The sequence below is a fragment of the Triplophysa rosa genome, linkage group LG1 (assembly GCF_024868665.1).
Source record: "Triplophysa rosa linkage group LG1, Trosa_1v2, whole genome shotgun sequence".
Classification (NCBI taxonomy): Eukaryota; Metazoa; Chordata; class Actinopteri; order Cypriniformes; family Nemacheilidae; genus Triplophysa; species Triplophysa rosa.
In genome coordinates this window covers 18,277,668-18,293,336 of record NC_079890.1, presented here as the reverse complement: position 1 = coordinate 18,293,336, position 15,669 = coordinate 18,277,668, and the positions used below count along the sequence as shown (strand labels likewise).

The following is a 15,669-nucleotide window of genomic DNA, read 5'->3' as shown; positions in this document are numbered from 1 at the left end:
ATACATGTGAATTTGTTGACTAAGCTGATGGGACAGAAACAATACAGCAAATGCAGAATGCAGAAACGTCGTTTGGAAACTCTTCCGCAGGCAGGGAATGGGCGGGGCTGTGTGTACCGACCCGAACACAGAACTTACAGAGTGTGGTTGTAGCCGCTATGAGGCTGCTCAGGTAGCAGTGGCAGTAGAATTCGTTTGGTTAAGAATTGTTCTAGCACTGAAATAATTTTAGAGACATTATTTTATGTCAGAAAAACTACAAAGTGTTGCTTTAATGCTGTATCAAATTTGTGGAATATTCCAACAGGGTTTCATTTTTTTTTCAGCTATCGGGACTACAGATACCCACCTGGTCATAAAAATCAGTACACACACACTATGCAGTTCTGGCACATCTTGGCTGCAAAGCTAGCTTTCATCATCATTATGGAAGTAAGAACTTAGTTCACTCAAAGTGCTAATCATTTTAATTTAGGCAACCTGATGCTTTATATTGACAATCCAGAACAGTTAAACCAAGCTTATTTTTTGCATCACTGCATCACAGTAAAGCAATACTGGATTAACATGACAGTAAAATAAAATAAAAGATTAAAACTAGCTAATTGTCATGCTGCTATCATTTTATCTTAGATATAGATATATAGTTAGTCACCTGTGTTCAGCTGAAGATAAGAAGCCAAGGATGGAATGAGGATTAAATCAAGTAAATTATTGGGTATTTCATTTTCTGATGAACTACTATACTATAAAGATTTAAAAAAAGAAATGATTGAACAAAGAATTGTGATCAAGGCAATAGAGCATTTCATGTTTAATAATGAAACTGGTGTTAGAAATTAGTTTATTGTACACATGATGGATAAAAGGATTCTTTTCCCTTCTTTTTCAGCATGTTGTTTTTGTGGTAAAATTCTTTGTGGCATGGCTGATTCCAGATGTCCCGTCAGAAGTAAAGGCCCGTATAAAACGTGAACGCTATCTAGTTCAGGAATACCTGCACAACTATGAAGTGGAGAAACTGAAGTTTCAGCTGAGTCAGAGTTTCTCCTTGTCCACAGAAACGGCCTCACTGCTGCCCTCTAGTCCAAATAAACACAAGGTGCTCTCTCAAGTTATTTAATAACTGGGCGCTCTGGGACTGCTCTATATACTCTACTCTGCAATGCATGGAGGATTTCTTTTCAAACTCTTTATACAATGGTTGATAAAGAAAACCTGCCTGTCCTCAACTGCCAGAACTACACACCAAAAAAATGTAAGGACTTTTTCTGACCGAGGATGATACACTAAAATAGCTGCTCTTTCAAGCAAAGCTGTTGCCTGTTGCTAAGCATCACAGTGGAAAAATACTTGAATATAGACCTCAATAATGTCAGAACCCTCTTGAATGCAGCCTCCACCCTGTTGCTCTTCAGGTTCCCCAGGAACCGTTGCTATGAAGGCAGTATGTGAAAATCAGATATTTTATTTAAAAAGACTTTTCAAACATTTATATATAGGCAATAAAGCTTTATGTCTGTTCCGCTTGCTGTCATGATATTATTATTTTTTTCAAAGAAGTAATCTGCATGTTTTACCTTGTATGTCTGAATGGGAAAGGCGTACATGTATTCTTAATTTTGCTTATTGTGTGTGTCTGTGAGATTTTGTGTGCAAGAGATTTGTTGATAAATCTTTGTTTTTCTTTAAATGCTGTTGAGAAAAGCAAGCAACAATGTCTTTGCCGTCTTAAAGTTCAGTATAATGCCATAATGTAACATTTAGGTAGATCAGTGGATTTTGCCACTGTGCTTATTTTGACTATCAGAGAACATTGGTCATTGTCGTTTCTGTATACAGTGCTTGCATTATCAGTTATCTGTAAAGGTAGATTATAGAAGTATTAACCTTATAATATTATATCTTATTTAATATAGGCTTTCTTTGAAAGCAAGGACATGCATAACCAATGATGTACCTTGTAGAAGATTTGCCAACTGATGTATTTAAAACTACAGACTGATCATTTAGCTGACTTCTTATTTGGTCAGAATTACGCAACATTTAACAGGTTAAGCTATGTAATCACCTGCTATAATGTTTTCTGATAAAAATCCCAAAACTGAGGCTGTTGTGTTGATGATCGCTTCAGTTCGCTTGTCATTCTTCATGCGTCTGCTAAAGTTTGCATATATTGTATATCTGTATAATCAAACAGGATCACATATAATGTGAAATTAACATTATCTTTAATCATTATTAGGAGAAATCTAGCTTTTGTAAAGGAACACTTAAAGGAATAGTTTAGATTTTTGTAATCATGTCCATGCATCAGTCAGTTTCCTCAATCCTCCCCTTTGACATTCACTCTGATAACTGCTTTGGATATTTCCTGTCAGAGTAAAGGTCCTGCATCTTTCAGTATTACATATCATAGCTGTTGTATATAATTGTAAAAAAATATCAACAGGATTAGGAACCATACCCTTCCAAATAAGTTGCTTTAATGTGATTGATTTGGTTGGTATAGAGGCATAGAATTCTTAATACATTTAATACTGCACCTTGCGAGATTGACAACTTGATGCAAAGACATTTTGTTCAAAAATTCTGAACTGATCCTTCAACATTTCAGACGTTTCGTCCATATACTGTATAACACTCTTGGTGAGCACTATATTGACATGTCAACCATTCTCTACAGGGACTTACGGATTTTAACGCAAGGATGTTATTATTGTCCCGATAGTGGTGTGAACATCAATTGTCTACACTAAGTTGACAAGTTTTTGTAAAACTATTCATTTTTTGCCTCTCATGTGTTCTGTGCTGTAAACTTTTGACAATATGTTGTGGATGTGAATGGTTCCGAATACAGTCCACAGTTTTTCTTTATTTTGTGTTTATTTAGTAAACATGTCGTCTATTTAAAACAAAACACATATATAGCATCTGTACCCTTAGTGAAATGTGTACGTTAAGACTGTACAGCCTTTCATAAATGTGACGTTTTTCTTTTTGTTTTAGATGTGTATATGTATACAGGGGACCATGACACCCATGCCTTTGCCTTAAACATAATGCCCATATATATATTTATTAGATTTTTTTGGTCGTCTGACCAGATGCATAAATTGTTCTGAAAAAGAATGTTCATGAATAATTATTTGAAGAAATACTTTTTTGTTTGCATTAAAATGAGGAGTATGTGCCAAATAAAATACAGTACAGTGACTGTCTACAGTACACGTGTTTAATGCTTGTCGGGTCCTCGCTCCAATATGCTAAATGAACACTAGATGACGCAAGCGCTTCACTAATGGCGCGTGCGCGCTCAAATACCTGTTGTGAAGCTTTGTAGACCGCACTGATTGCCTTTGTAAATTACAGCTCAGACATTTCTTCATACAATTCTGTTTTTAAACTGGGTCTCAAATAAAAATTCTTAAAAGATTATGCTTATCATCACGCCCCGGCAACAATTCCCACGCTTCCCATCTATTTGAAATAGATATGCAAATGTAAACTTCATCAAGAAGTTTGGCTTTAAAAATAACATGCATTTTTTATGTGGAGGACAGTAAGACAGAGAGGGAGTGGGTTGCGAGGTAGGTCTATGTATGAATTATTAATACACATTTCTCTCCACGCGAGCACACATACACACGTTGAGGGGGAAACACCCCTCGTTCCTTGGCGTTTCCATAGCACCGCCCCCAGGAGGTTTACAAGACCTTTGATAGAAAACAAACAATACACATAAAAGCACATATGTTAAAACTTCTAATATGACGCGCAATTCCTATAAATAGAAAAACTATTATTTTCCGCATGTTGCATATGAGTACCTGGTGACTCAATAAAATTAATTGTGAATTGAAAGTGAACATTTACCGCCCTCTCCTACCCCTCCCAAAGCAGTGAACAGCTGCTGGTACTGTGACGGGAGCGAGCCGCCTCGCGCACAGCGCACTCCTCGCTGGCACAGGAGCAGCGGCGGGAACCTCGCGCCGCTTGGGCTACACGCGAGCCTGTCGCTGACCTTGGTGCTGAAAGCACTTCACTCCCCTGTAAAGCCACTGAACTGTCACTTTCCCCGAAAGGTGACCGTGCGAGACGAGGATCAAGAACAATTTATTTACTCACTTTTTTTTCTAATCCGATCTCGTTTTTAACTCGTCGTTTTAACGTGTGCGTAAATGTGTTTATTCTAATCGGAGATGGCAGAGCATTCCTTCATCGCACGTGGGGCGGTTTATGAGTTTATAATGACAAGTAGACAGGGCCAGACCACTTTTGATATTTGTCTTGTGTAGGCGTTTTTTCTTCGCTGTGAACACCTTGGTGAATTTTCCTGATACGTTTTACTGAATCATTGATCCGCTGGGTATCGGTCCGGTATGTTCTACCATCTCGCACTGTGACATGGTTCTTTAACGTAAACGGGAAAAAACGAAGGATTATTACATTTGGTCATGGATACTCCGAGGGAGCCTGGTTTTACGCCCAGCAAAGAGGGGCTGAAACAACTAACAGGAAAGGTACTGGGGCACGTGCACAAGTAAGATATTCTCACATATTATATGATACGATTCAATTATGTCAGAAGAATGTATACTATATGTGTTATCGCATTAAATTATTTTAAGATCGGCAACTATAACAGTAAATAGGTTTTATCAATTTGTACTATCAATTTAATAGCGTGTTTCCCAGTCCGTCTTGGCGTCACGCTTTACAGGGACGTGAATAAAATTATGTAATTCTGCATAATCTCAGGAGGAGGGGATGGAAGCATGCAAGTTTCCGATCTTTAAACGTTGTAATCCAGTGAATAAAATGCATTTACGATTGAATAGTAATCGTTCAATTAGAGTATTCCCTTGAGTGTGGCTTTCTTTTTTACAGACCATTCAAATATTCTCTAAATTCCCTGCAAAATCGAAAAATAAATCGGGTATAGATTATTTTATTGTTTGGTTCGATGCTCCTTTATATCGAGTCAAACAATCCGTCATGTAAAAATACTCTTATTGAGATTTATGCAATAATTAAATGGTAATCTAAGGTACATTTTGTACATTTCAATATATATATTTTACTTCCCAACATTCTTTTTAAATAATGTGTTTTCTTTTCTAATTTTTTCGTTTCCTAATAAAATGTTACAGCTTTATTTTTATTTTTTTACAATTTTTCCAAAAAGAAGTTGGCCAATTGCTTAGGACATTTTCTCGTGTTTTGTCTTCTATCTGAATTCTAATTTACAATCATATTACAGTGCTATATTATGCAGATGAAAGGCAAAATTAAAGCCATGTTACGGCCGTCGCATGTATAAATTATGCAATATGCGATGTGCCTGAATCGAAATTGTATTTCTTTTTTCTTTTTGCACATTTCGATGCACTTGGCAATTAATCTTCCCACAGTGTGCTTTTGTAATACATAATTATAGCAATTTTGCTGTGGATACATATGACATATATTTGTAGAAATAATGTGTAAGGTAAGTTAAGAAATATCAGTATAGCCTACATTAAGGCCGTGTGAATGTAAATAAGGGTGAAGGTGAAGGGAATACTGCAGTGCGGTAGTGCGCTTTTCAGCGGCACACGAAGCCTGTGCAGTCTACATTAAAATATTATATTTGTTGTGCTTGGTGACTTAGAAAAATGTTTAAGAAACACGCTCACTATTTTGTGACCCATTGTATAATAGCACTAGCCTACATAATCTGTCTGTGTTTTGGAATCGACTGGAAAAAATGCATGTAGTTTTTAGTTAAAGAGTCGATGACTAAAGTCAGATTTAATTTGTTTGCACCCAACGAAAATTGGTGAAGAGTGCAAGAGCTGCATTAATTAATCCTTCCAGACTAGTTTATAGGCCTGGAACTCAATGTGCTGTTTAGTGACATACAAGAACAACGAGTCTAATAGCTATCTTCTGCATGGTGCAGGGTGTTAGAAAAGCGACAAAAAACTGGCGACAACATTGAACTAACCGAAGATGGACGGCCTGCCCAGACCAAAGAGAGAAAGACACCTCTGTGCGACTGCACGTGCTTTGGACTTCCGCGCCGCTACATCATCGCCATAATGAGCGGCCTCGGGTTCTGCATCTCTTTCGGTATCCGGTGCAATTTAGGCGTGGCCATAGTGAGCATGGTTAACAACAGCACCATTCACCTGAACGGAAAGATAATCATCAAAGAGGTTTGTGCGCGTGCCACACTTGGATTACGTCAGTAGTGATCCCCATGTAGCCATACTATCTTTACAAACGTACACACATTTAGGCCTATATACTTTGTTAAAATATCGGCAATATAAAAACAAAACAACAACAACAAAAAACGTTTATTTATATTTTTGCCCTATGTGAAAAGGAATTTGTTTAACAGCTTAGTAGCTGGACAATACTGAAATGCTGATACAAAAAATTGACCTTGGTGACTTGAATGTCATTGCCACGCAATTGATTAACTCTTGAGCTGGAAACAAATATAATATCTTTGTCAGTTCATCTTTTTTGTGCAAAATAATCAATATTTTGCTGTTTTTGTGTTGTGACTTATGAAAATAAACGAATAAATATGATATTAACGAAATTATTTATAACATGTATTACTTTAGGCTTCACAGCCTGATATTAGAGGTCTATGACAATGTGTGCGTATTTTTATTCTAAAAATGTCTCTCGACTTTTACAATGGGTTCGATAGCAACATAATATTTTGCTTAATTTCTCTTTCTCAGAAAGCAAAGTTTAACTGGGACCCTGAAACAGTGGGAATGATTCATGGCTCGTTTTTCTGGGGCTATATTGTGACGCAAATTCCTGGGGGATACATTTGCTCTAGACTGGCAGCGAACAGGTAAAGCCATATACAACCGCTCATTTTTATTTATTCATTCAGATTATTTTTCAAAATTAGCTCAAAATTTCAAAATACCAAATTAATTGCATTTGCTTTATGAGTTTGTCCTTATTTTAATATAAACAATATGCTGCCTATACCTACAATACTGATGTATAAAGCTAATCGTATTTGGCCTATACTAAATAAAAATTCATATTGAGTAATAATTATTAAAATTAACAGTAATTACAAGACGTCACGCATTTCTTGTGAAAATAAAATCACGCATAGGCCTAAGCTTATAAAAGGTTATAATAGATTTATTGCATCATTTTGTATGCTATTCATTTTGTCTCTGCTTAACGATGTAAGAAGACAATATTCGTTTAAGTTGTGAGCATTGGATTTAACGTGTGATTACGTTAGCCTACTCTATAACGTTTGTATTTTATTTTTGGAATCGTACTAAATCTATTAACTTGTTTCTTACGTTGAATCAATGGTATGTTTTTACATCATAAATCGTAAGGCATTTTTGGATATATACTAATGTCACCTAATGTAGCCTATAATGCAATACAGAATTTAAAATGAGTATTTAGCATTTAATGTTTTTAAGAGTGAGAGGAGAAATCATATCTGAGAGAACAGGGATTCATTGCAATGGTTGACCAGTCTGTGCCTGAGGAGGTCTTGAGTTTTAAGTAATGTCTGTGTGGCAGAGTGCACGCTGACCCGTGCTGTGGGTTGTGGGATTAGACTGTGGGAGCGGGTCTGTGAGGCATTCTCCACCCGTTAATGAGATCCCGGGGGAAACCGTGTCTAATCTGCCCAATGAGGGGGGCATGGCAACCAGCCCCGGACATGTTGCCAGAGGGTTTGCCCGTGCCTCATATGTCACACAACAATGTTCCAAAAATAAAACTGCCATGATAACAGTTTGATATATCTGTGTACAGCAATCATAGATGGCTATATACTTGTATAAAATTATACAAGTTTTCAATTAATTTTCGGCCTGGGTGACGTGATTGAGATATAATAGAATCAGCGAGTCTCGTTCTGAAGAACTCCCCCAATCCGATTAGCGCTGCTTGGCGAGAAATTGAAGTGAGAGGGGCTTCGTCTAGGAGACCTGACAAGAATTGGAAACACGTTAATTTGTGGCACTGGCACAGCCTGCCAGACCAAAAACAACAGTCCTGGCACCCATGTTCTCGTGCTTCTCGGTTTTTGACAACAAATATAAAACACCGAAGGCAGATATTCACATTTTGTTGCATATGATACTTTTTGCTGAATAAAATGTAACTGCTAAAATATCTTACTTAATTTCTCAACATTGGTGTTAACCTAAAGATCAGGGTCGACCACAATCAATGAAATACAAGTTCCGTTTGAAATATAGCTGAGAGTAGCCTATACAATTACATTATATTTGCGGTTGCTCAGTAGGCCTAAACTCAGGAATTTCCTGAAAAAAATAAGAAATAAAAATGTATAAACAACAAGCTTTCCGATTTTTATAGCCCAGCAGTCTATAATGTAATTACGTTTCCGTCTATTAGGGTCTTTGGGGCTGCTATTCTCCTCACGTCCATACTGAATATGTTCATCCCCTCAGCTGCACGGAGTCACTATGGCTGCGTCATATTCGTCAGGATATTTCAAGGGCTTGTAGAGGTAGGAAATATGCTTTTTTAACATCCTTTGTAACATCTTGATCCGCTTTTCATAATTCCGAATTTCACCATTCATATATTCTTTTTACATTTTTTATTCGTTTATTGTGGTGGGAATCCTAAGTGGGACAGCCAAAAGTCATATAACAATCAATTATGGCCTGGGGATATTTCTGAGAGGATAATAACCCAGGCTTTGTGTTTAGTAGCTCTATCGATCTATAGGGCACTATGTGTTTGACAAAAACAGCTACATTGTTTCCACCATGCCAACAATGTTAACTATTATTCTATTTTATATTTGTTTGAATTTTCATTTTAACCACAATTCATAGAACGGACATAAGGCTTTCACATTAGATTTGTATTTGTCTTATAAGACATTAGCTAATTGTAACTAGGAAATTTTGTTTTGATTTAAATAATAAAGCTTGATGTAAAGATTTTGTCTAAACATTTACATTTTTTGTGTTATTATTGCTTTTCTAGGGTGTAACCTACCCAGCATGCCATGGCATCTGGAGTAAGTGGGCCCCTCCACTGGAAAGAAGCCGGCTGGCAACAACCTCCTTCTGTGGTAATTTACATTTTTATATTCCATGTCCGTCAGAATATAATAATTGTCAGTTTAATTGGTATTTTGTTGAAAGCTTAGAAACATTGCTGATATGCAAAATGTACGTCATGTCTTGTATGCATATTCACAAATTAAGGAAAGAGGAAAATGAGATGTAATGTGTTAATACAATTTGTGTTTAAACACACAGTTTATTTTACAGATTTCTCAACCATTATCCCCATCATTTCACGTGTCATATAATCTTGGTTTTCCGTTATACAGGGTCATATGCAGGTGCTGTCATTGCCATGCCTCTTGCTGGGATCCTGGTGCAGTATACTGGCTGGTCATCTGTTTTCTATGTCTATGGTGAGTGTATGTCTAGTTTTTGAACAACAGTTATATCTTAAACTTTCATTGTAACGGTTTTGATGAGTGTATTTTGATAAGTGTAGTATAGATTAACACACTGATGCTGGGTATTGATTTTTCCTCTGGTGCTTCCATGTCTGTGCTGTCACCAAATCTGTCTGTCACTGTGCCAAGAGTTTGCACCTCGCAACAATAATGAATTGTAATCCAGTTATATGAGGATATCAGTCAGCTGATCTTATCTTTACTTTTGCCTGCTTCAAACACATTCATCTTTGAATTTGTTCTCCATAGGCTGCTTTGGAATTCTGTGGTATATGTTCTGGATCTTGGTGTCATATGAGAGTCCAGCTGAACACCCCACCATCACAGATGAAGAACGCTGCTACATTGAGGAGAGCATTGGAGAGAGCGCTAAGCTGCTGGGTCCTGCAGAAGTGAGTTAGTTCAGAACCTTGACACAAAACTAATTTGGCTTTGAAAGCAGTTTTTTAACCGTGTAATGTGTTATTGTGCTTAGAGTCTGTTTGTTTTGATAGCTAGCCAGGAAGTCTGTTCCTGGCACAAGGCTGGGGAAATTTACATTGTAAAATTCTAAAATTTCATCAGAGCTTTGATGGAGAGTGCTGAGATATTATCTGTTGCTTGTCGTTATAGACCATACACTGTATGTACAAGGCAATCAGAATGCAATTTGGTGGCCATTTTGTAATCCGTTTAGGCTTGGGATAAAATTAATTTGTGCAACCTGCTCTCACGTACTGTAATTATTTTAAGGTGACTAATTTGTGTGAATTCCTTAAGATGGGAGTTCATAAAACGTGCTTTTATTAGAAAAAAGCTGTACCGAAGCCCCTCCCCTAACCCCACCCCTAAACCTGTCACTGGCATGACAGCAAATTGTGCTAAAACGTACTAATAAGATCGTACGAATACGAAATTAGCCACCTCATAAAATAGTAAGCAAGCTTGTGTTGGAAATCGAGGTCAAGATGGTTATGTGAGAAAATAACTACAAAAACCTGCATGTTTAAAGACAAAGAAGTCTTGCTCATACATTGTGCTTTTGAAATATTGATGCTGTCCGTCGTTGATAAAATATCGGTCAGCCATTTCGTCTCACGAAGCATTTGTGATTTGGTCATATAAATTTAGGTTATATGATTTTGTCTAATGCTATGCATTCCCCAAGTAAGGTTTATTCCATTGCATAATGGCCTCTTGCAGCATCAATGGCTTCTTACAGTATATGATAGAAAAATGATGATCAATATCAGTGGGGATCCCTCAGTTGTATGATTTTAAAGTTAATAATGGTAGGGTGAAGAATTTACGAATATGGCCATTCTAATTTCTCCCACAGAAATTCAAGACACCTTGGAGGCAATTTTTCACATCCATGCCCGTCTATGCAATCATTGTTGCCAACTTCTGCAGGAGTTGGACCTTCTACTTGCTGCTCATCAGCCAGCCTGCATACTTCGAGGAGGTGTTTGGCTTTGAGATTAGCAAGGTAATTTCATTTAACTTTTATGTTGCCTTTATTTGAATGTTCTATTGTTTTAAACAAACTAGATCTTTTTTAATAAGAATAATAAAATCCTAATGAACAATTACACAATAAGCAATTAAAGCTTTATTTGGGTCAAAATCTCTGCCATTAGTGTCTGAGATGATTTTTGTGTACAGTATAATTCCAGAGTGCATCAGTAAATGTGTGACCTTTGTCAATCCCCAAGGTCTGAAACTGGTTGTTGAATTATTCATTGTGAACAGTTCATAATGAATTATTCATTAATCGCTTATCTGTGATTTAAGTCTGTGTTTGCATCTCATTTCGCTCTTGTTTTCTCACTTCCTACAGTTAAGCATTAAATCGTGTTTTTACATTTTATAGTTAGAATACAATTAACAAACTAATGGTGATGCTATTCAGATTGCAGGAATGTTGTATTGTTGCATCTATTCCTTTCATAACATTTATCCAGTCTATCAAAAAAATTATTTTGCAGTGTGTTATTAATAAGATCCTCCAAAACGGTACTGTATGTCCACTCTCTCTTTTAGGTTGGCATGCTGTCAGCCCTGCCCCATCTGGTGATGACCATTATTGTGCCCATTGGAGGACAGCTAGCTGATTACCTTCGCTGTAGAAACATCCTGTCTACCACCACAGTTCGGAAGATCATGAACTGTGGAGGTGAGTGGCATCTAGCTTATCTACACTTAGCTTAGCTCTGACCTTGGGTTAGTTACATAAAAAGGATTGATATCAAAATAACGAATGTAAAGCAATTTCAGTAAAACAATTTATTTTTTATAAGTCATACTTTTTTTATTTGTCTTAACTGTAAGAAAAATATCATTCATATGTTTTTATCAATCACAGGCTTTGGGATGGAGGCCACACTGTTGTTGATTGTGGGTTACTCCCACAGTAGAGGGGTCGCCATTTCATTCCTTGTGTTAGCTGTTGGCTTCAGTGGGTTTGCAATATCAGGTGAGGATCTTTGGAATAATCTTTGCCTTTAAGAAAACAGTGTGTCTTAATCAACATGTTGTTACACACAACAATGGCAAATGAAACACATTAATAAAAATGCAACAATGCACAGCCTCTGAACATTGCTAGAAAGCCCTCCTTTCTAACAAAATATAATGTTCTCCATTTTTTTATTAAAATCTGCTCTTCCATCATTGCTGCTTGGATGGAATTAGTCTTTCTGCTGGACTTTTTAAATAATTCATACACACTGTCCCCTGAGAGCAACAGGCAGGCAGTACATCCAGACAGAGCACTCCGAGCGGGAGGGGCTAGAGACTCCTACGCTTTACAAGATGGCGGCTCTTTCTATTTTTAGGCTGAATCTCCAACATCATGTTAGAGATACTGAAAAACATGTACCAAAATGCAGAGATTGCACAACAAGCAATTGTTTGTTAATGGAATGGAAGTGATCTGAAAAATAAAATCGATTTGTCATATGTTAAAACAATATTTTCCTTTGTTGTCCATCAGGTTTTAATGTCAATCACTTAGACATCGCTCCTCGATATGCCAGTATCCTCATGGGAATCTCTAATGGAGTGGGAACTCTGTCAGGAATGGTGTGCCCTCTTATTGTGGGAGCTATGACCAAACACAAGGTAGGACTATATCTGGACTTGCTAGGATTTTCTTTTGCATTTCGGTTATACTATAAGTATAGTTTAGATTGATTTAAATTGTTGGCCGTCTTGAATTTCTTGTGTAAGTTAGTGAGATGTAAGATTACCCCAGTAAAATAAAATATTAACTGCAACAGTGACTGAAATTGGATTAAGATGTTGACCTGTGACATGCTTTGAGCAGTGCAGCTATAAAGATTTATTATCTTTAAATCTTTCCTTCAATTCCTTTAGGAATTTTAAATCATTGAAAATATTGCTTATTTTAAAGGGCTCATTCATTAACTATGTGTCCATGTCTATTGCTATAGCTGCTCAGATCTTTTTTGTCATGCATTATTCACGCAGCTCTCCTGGAGTCTATATTCATGTAGACAGTTCAGCCTTTGATGTCAGAATTCTTGACAACTCTTTCTTTCCCTCAGACCCGAGAAGAGTGGCAGTATGTGTTTCTTATCGCTTCTCTGGTGCATTATGGTGGTGTAATCTTCTATGGCCTCTTTGCCTCGGGGGAGAAACAGCCATGGGCGGATCCAGAGTAGACCAGCGAGGAGAAGTGTGGCTTCATCGATGAAGATGAGCTGGCTGAGGAAACAGGGGACATCACCCAGAGCTATGGTGCCCTGGGAGGTCCGGCCAAGACCTACGGTGCCACCTCACAGTTGAATGGCGGATGGGCGGAAGGATGGGATAAACGTGAGGAGTATGTACAGGAGGGGGTGGAAGAAGGAGGTTATGGATACAGGCAGGGTGGAAATTACTCTTAGAATACACGCACAGTCAACTGCACACACCTGTACAAGAACATAAACGTACAGTGGCCACAAGAAGGTATTTGGACAACTTAGCCACATTAACAATAGTTAACAAACAATTAAATGAAGTGACATCTACACACAATTGATGCATGAGCTTTTCTCAGAGCAAACTTCCAATTTCACAAAGACCTGACAAAGTAACTGGTGCATTTGTAAATGTGACTTGAGTGTCCATATACTTTTAGGGCAACTGTACATAAAAATGTATGCCCACACTGTCGATTTTGTAGACGTTTGTGAGTTCTTAAAAAAGATTACAGATTAACATATAAAACGACTACAAATGTTATATGTTTGCACAAATCTAAATGATCAATTTAATTGAGTAAAACATAAAGGATAAATTATACATACAAATTGGCAGACTGTAAATGTTCTATGTATTAAGAAGAGTGACTTTATTTCAAGTGCAATCATGTGTAATGTTGTGAAAACCCCATTATTCTGAGCCTTCGAAACACAGAAGCCTGTAGAGTTAGTCAGGCTACTGGCTTCCAGAACCAAGGCTTAAAGGGATAGTTCACCCAAAACTGAAAATTCTGTCATCTTTTTACTCACCTTTCTTTTTTCTGATGAACACAGAGAAGAATGCTTATAACCAGACATATGTTGCCCCCCATTGACTGCATAGCAGGAAAAATACAATGGTTTTGAACAACTCGAAGGTGAGTAAATGATGACAGAATTTTCATTTTTTGGGTGAAGTATCCCTTTAATGAACCTGTCTGGAGTTATCCATGGAGAAATACTGCTGTAGAGAATCCTAACCAAGCAACTGGTTTTCACGGTCTCTTTTTTTCTGATTGCACTGAGCGTCATTTAACAGCACAACAAAGTGGGTTTGTGTATACCTCATGGTGTGTTACTCATCGTATATAAAATATTTATGAGAGATTAAAGAGTACTTTAATGTCTTTGACACTGGAGAGATAAAGCACAGTTTTTTTAGATGATGAACAAAAAGCAACAAAAGTGTTTCTCTAGCTCAGCACGTCATGTAGTTTTATTATGTAATTCGGAAGGTGCGGTTCAATGTCGTGTTCGCTCAACAAGACTGCATTGCTGATAAGGCTTGAGATGGGTATAAAAGACACAATAATTGAAAACATTTGGAAATTTTTAGCTGAAAGTTAAGAGCTACACAAAGCACAGTGTGTCAAGGTTAAAACGACTCTTTAATTTCATTTTTTACTCACATGTTCACTCCATGCTATTTTGACATCTGTGAATGTTGGTTATGCATGGGTCAAAACTGCTTTTGTTTCTGCAAAAGTTGTGGTTGTACCTGTCGAGATTCTTTTAGTTTAAACTGTTACTGATGTGTCAATTCCTTTGCACAATTAACCAAAGGTAACCTGTACTGTGGGATTTTAGCTGGAATAGTGGACAGTTTCCGTTAAGAAGACATGGAAAACCCTGTTAAAGGGGCTGTTAAAGTCCTTGCAGCAGGTGGTAACCATATTCAATGTACAAAGCAATAAATCTATGGTAACAGTTACTAGTCAGTTCATTCAAAAAAATACACATTAGCACATTTACATGTAATATTTTTTTGGTTTAAGTGTTTTTGTGATGACAATTTAAAAAAAGTTAAACAAATACTTACTGTTAAAAATATATATATAAAATATATTTAGATTTAGCAAGAGCCCAGTGCAACTCTCTTTAATGTGAAGAGCTTGTTTGTGCTGGGCCCACTCACCAGAAGAGAATGATTCTTAAGTGTCACCTGCAACTGGTACCTGTGTGAAACGCCAAGGTTCTCAGATCTGCAGGTGGCCGCACCTCTGTTGTAGTTGTCCTGTATGGTTGCCAGTGGTTGCTTTTTGGGAGTATGTTATTGTCAGATATATTTTCTGTTAATCCTCTCTTTTGTACATCCCTCTTGTTTCTGGTCTGTGTTTTGTCTGTGGCTACAGAACTGCTCCCTTTCTCCCCTCTACTCCTTGCATTTTCCTACTACATCTTGCAATATTCGGTGACACGAGGATTGTGTGTAAAGGTATTCAAAAATCTTCAAAAATGACAGTAATTTGCCTGATGATTTTGAGGTACCTTATTCTCGTTCCCTGCCTATGAGTGAAGTGTGATTATATGGCTTCTTTTGCTGTGTTACTGTAAATGGAGAGGTATGTTGATGTGAAATTGAAATGCTCTATATAACCTTTTTATATAAAAAATAACAAAATCGTATTCGCCTATGCTTGTTTTATCACTTTTTCA

At 37.1% G+C, this 15,669-nt stretch overlaps 2 protein-coding genes across 3 annotated transcripts in view; both read left to right on the top strand.

The window, feature by feature from the left end:
• ano5b (anoctamin 5b) overlaps positions 1-3,228 on the top strand; it is a 35,451-nt gene extending 32,223 nt beyond the window's left edge. For both annotated transcript variants that reach the window (XM_057356448.1, XM_057356362.1), the window contains 2 exons: positions 327-432; positions 893-3,228. In XM_057356448.1, coding sequence (XP_057212431.1) covers positions 327-432; positions 893-1,123 — 337 coding nt within the window. In that variant the 3' untranslated portion in view covers positions 1,124-3,228. The remainder of the gene's footprint in view (positions 1-326; positions 433-892) is intronic.
• A 719-nt stretch (positions 3,229-3,947) lies between these two features.
• On the top strand, positions 3,948-15,640 carry slc17a6b (solute carrier family 17 member 6b). The gene is made up of 12 exons (XM_057345803.1): positions 3,948-4,543; positions 5,945-6,200; positions 6,744-6,862; positions 8,416-8,530; positions 9,019-9,106; positions 9,371-9,457; positions 9,755-9,897; positions 10,824-10,973; positions 11,528-11,660; positions 11,850-11,960; positions 12,480-12,607; positions 13,054-15,640. Exons 1-12 carry the CDS (start codon positions 4,458-4,460, stop codon positions 13,168-13,170), a joined length of 1,533 nt encoding a protein of 510 aa, XP_057201786.1. The 5' UTR covers positions 3,948-4,457; the 3' UTR covers positions 13,171-15,640.
• The last annotated feature ends 29 nt before the right edge of the window (positions 15,641-15,669 follow it).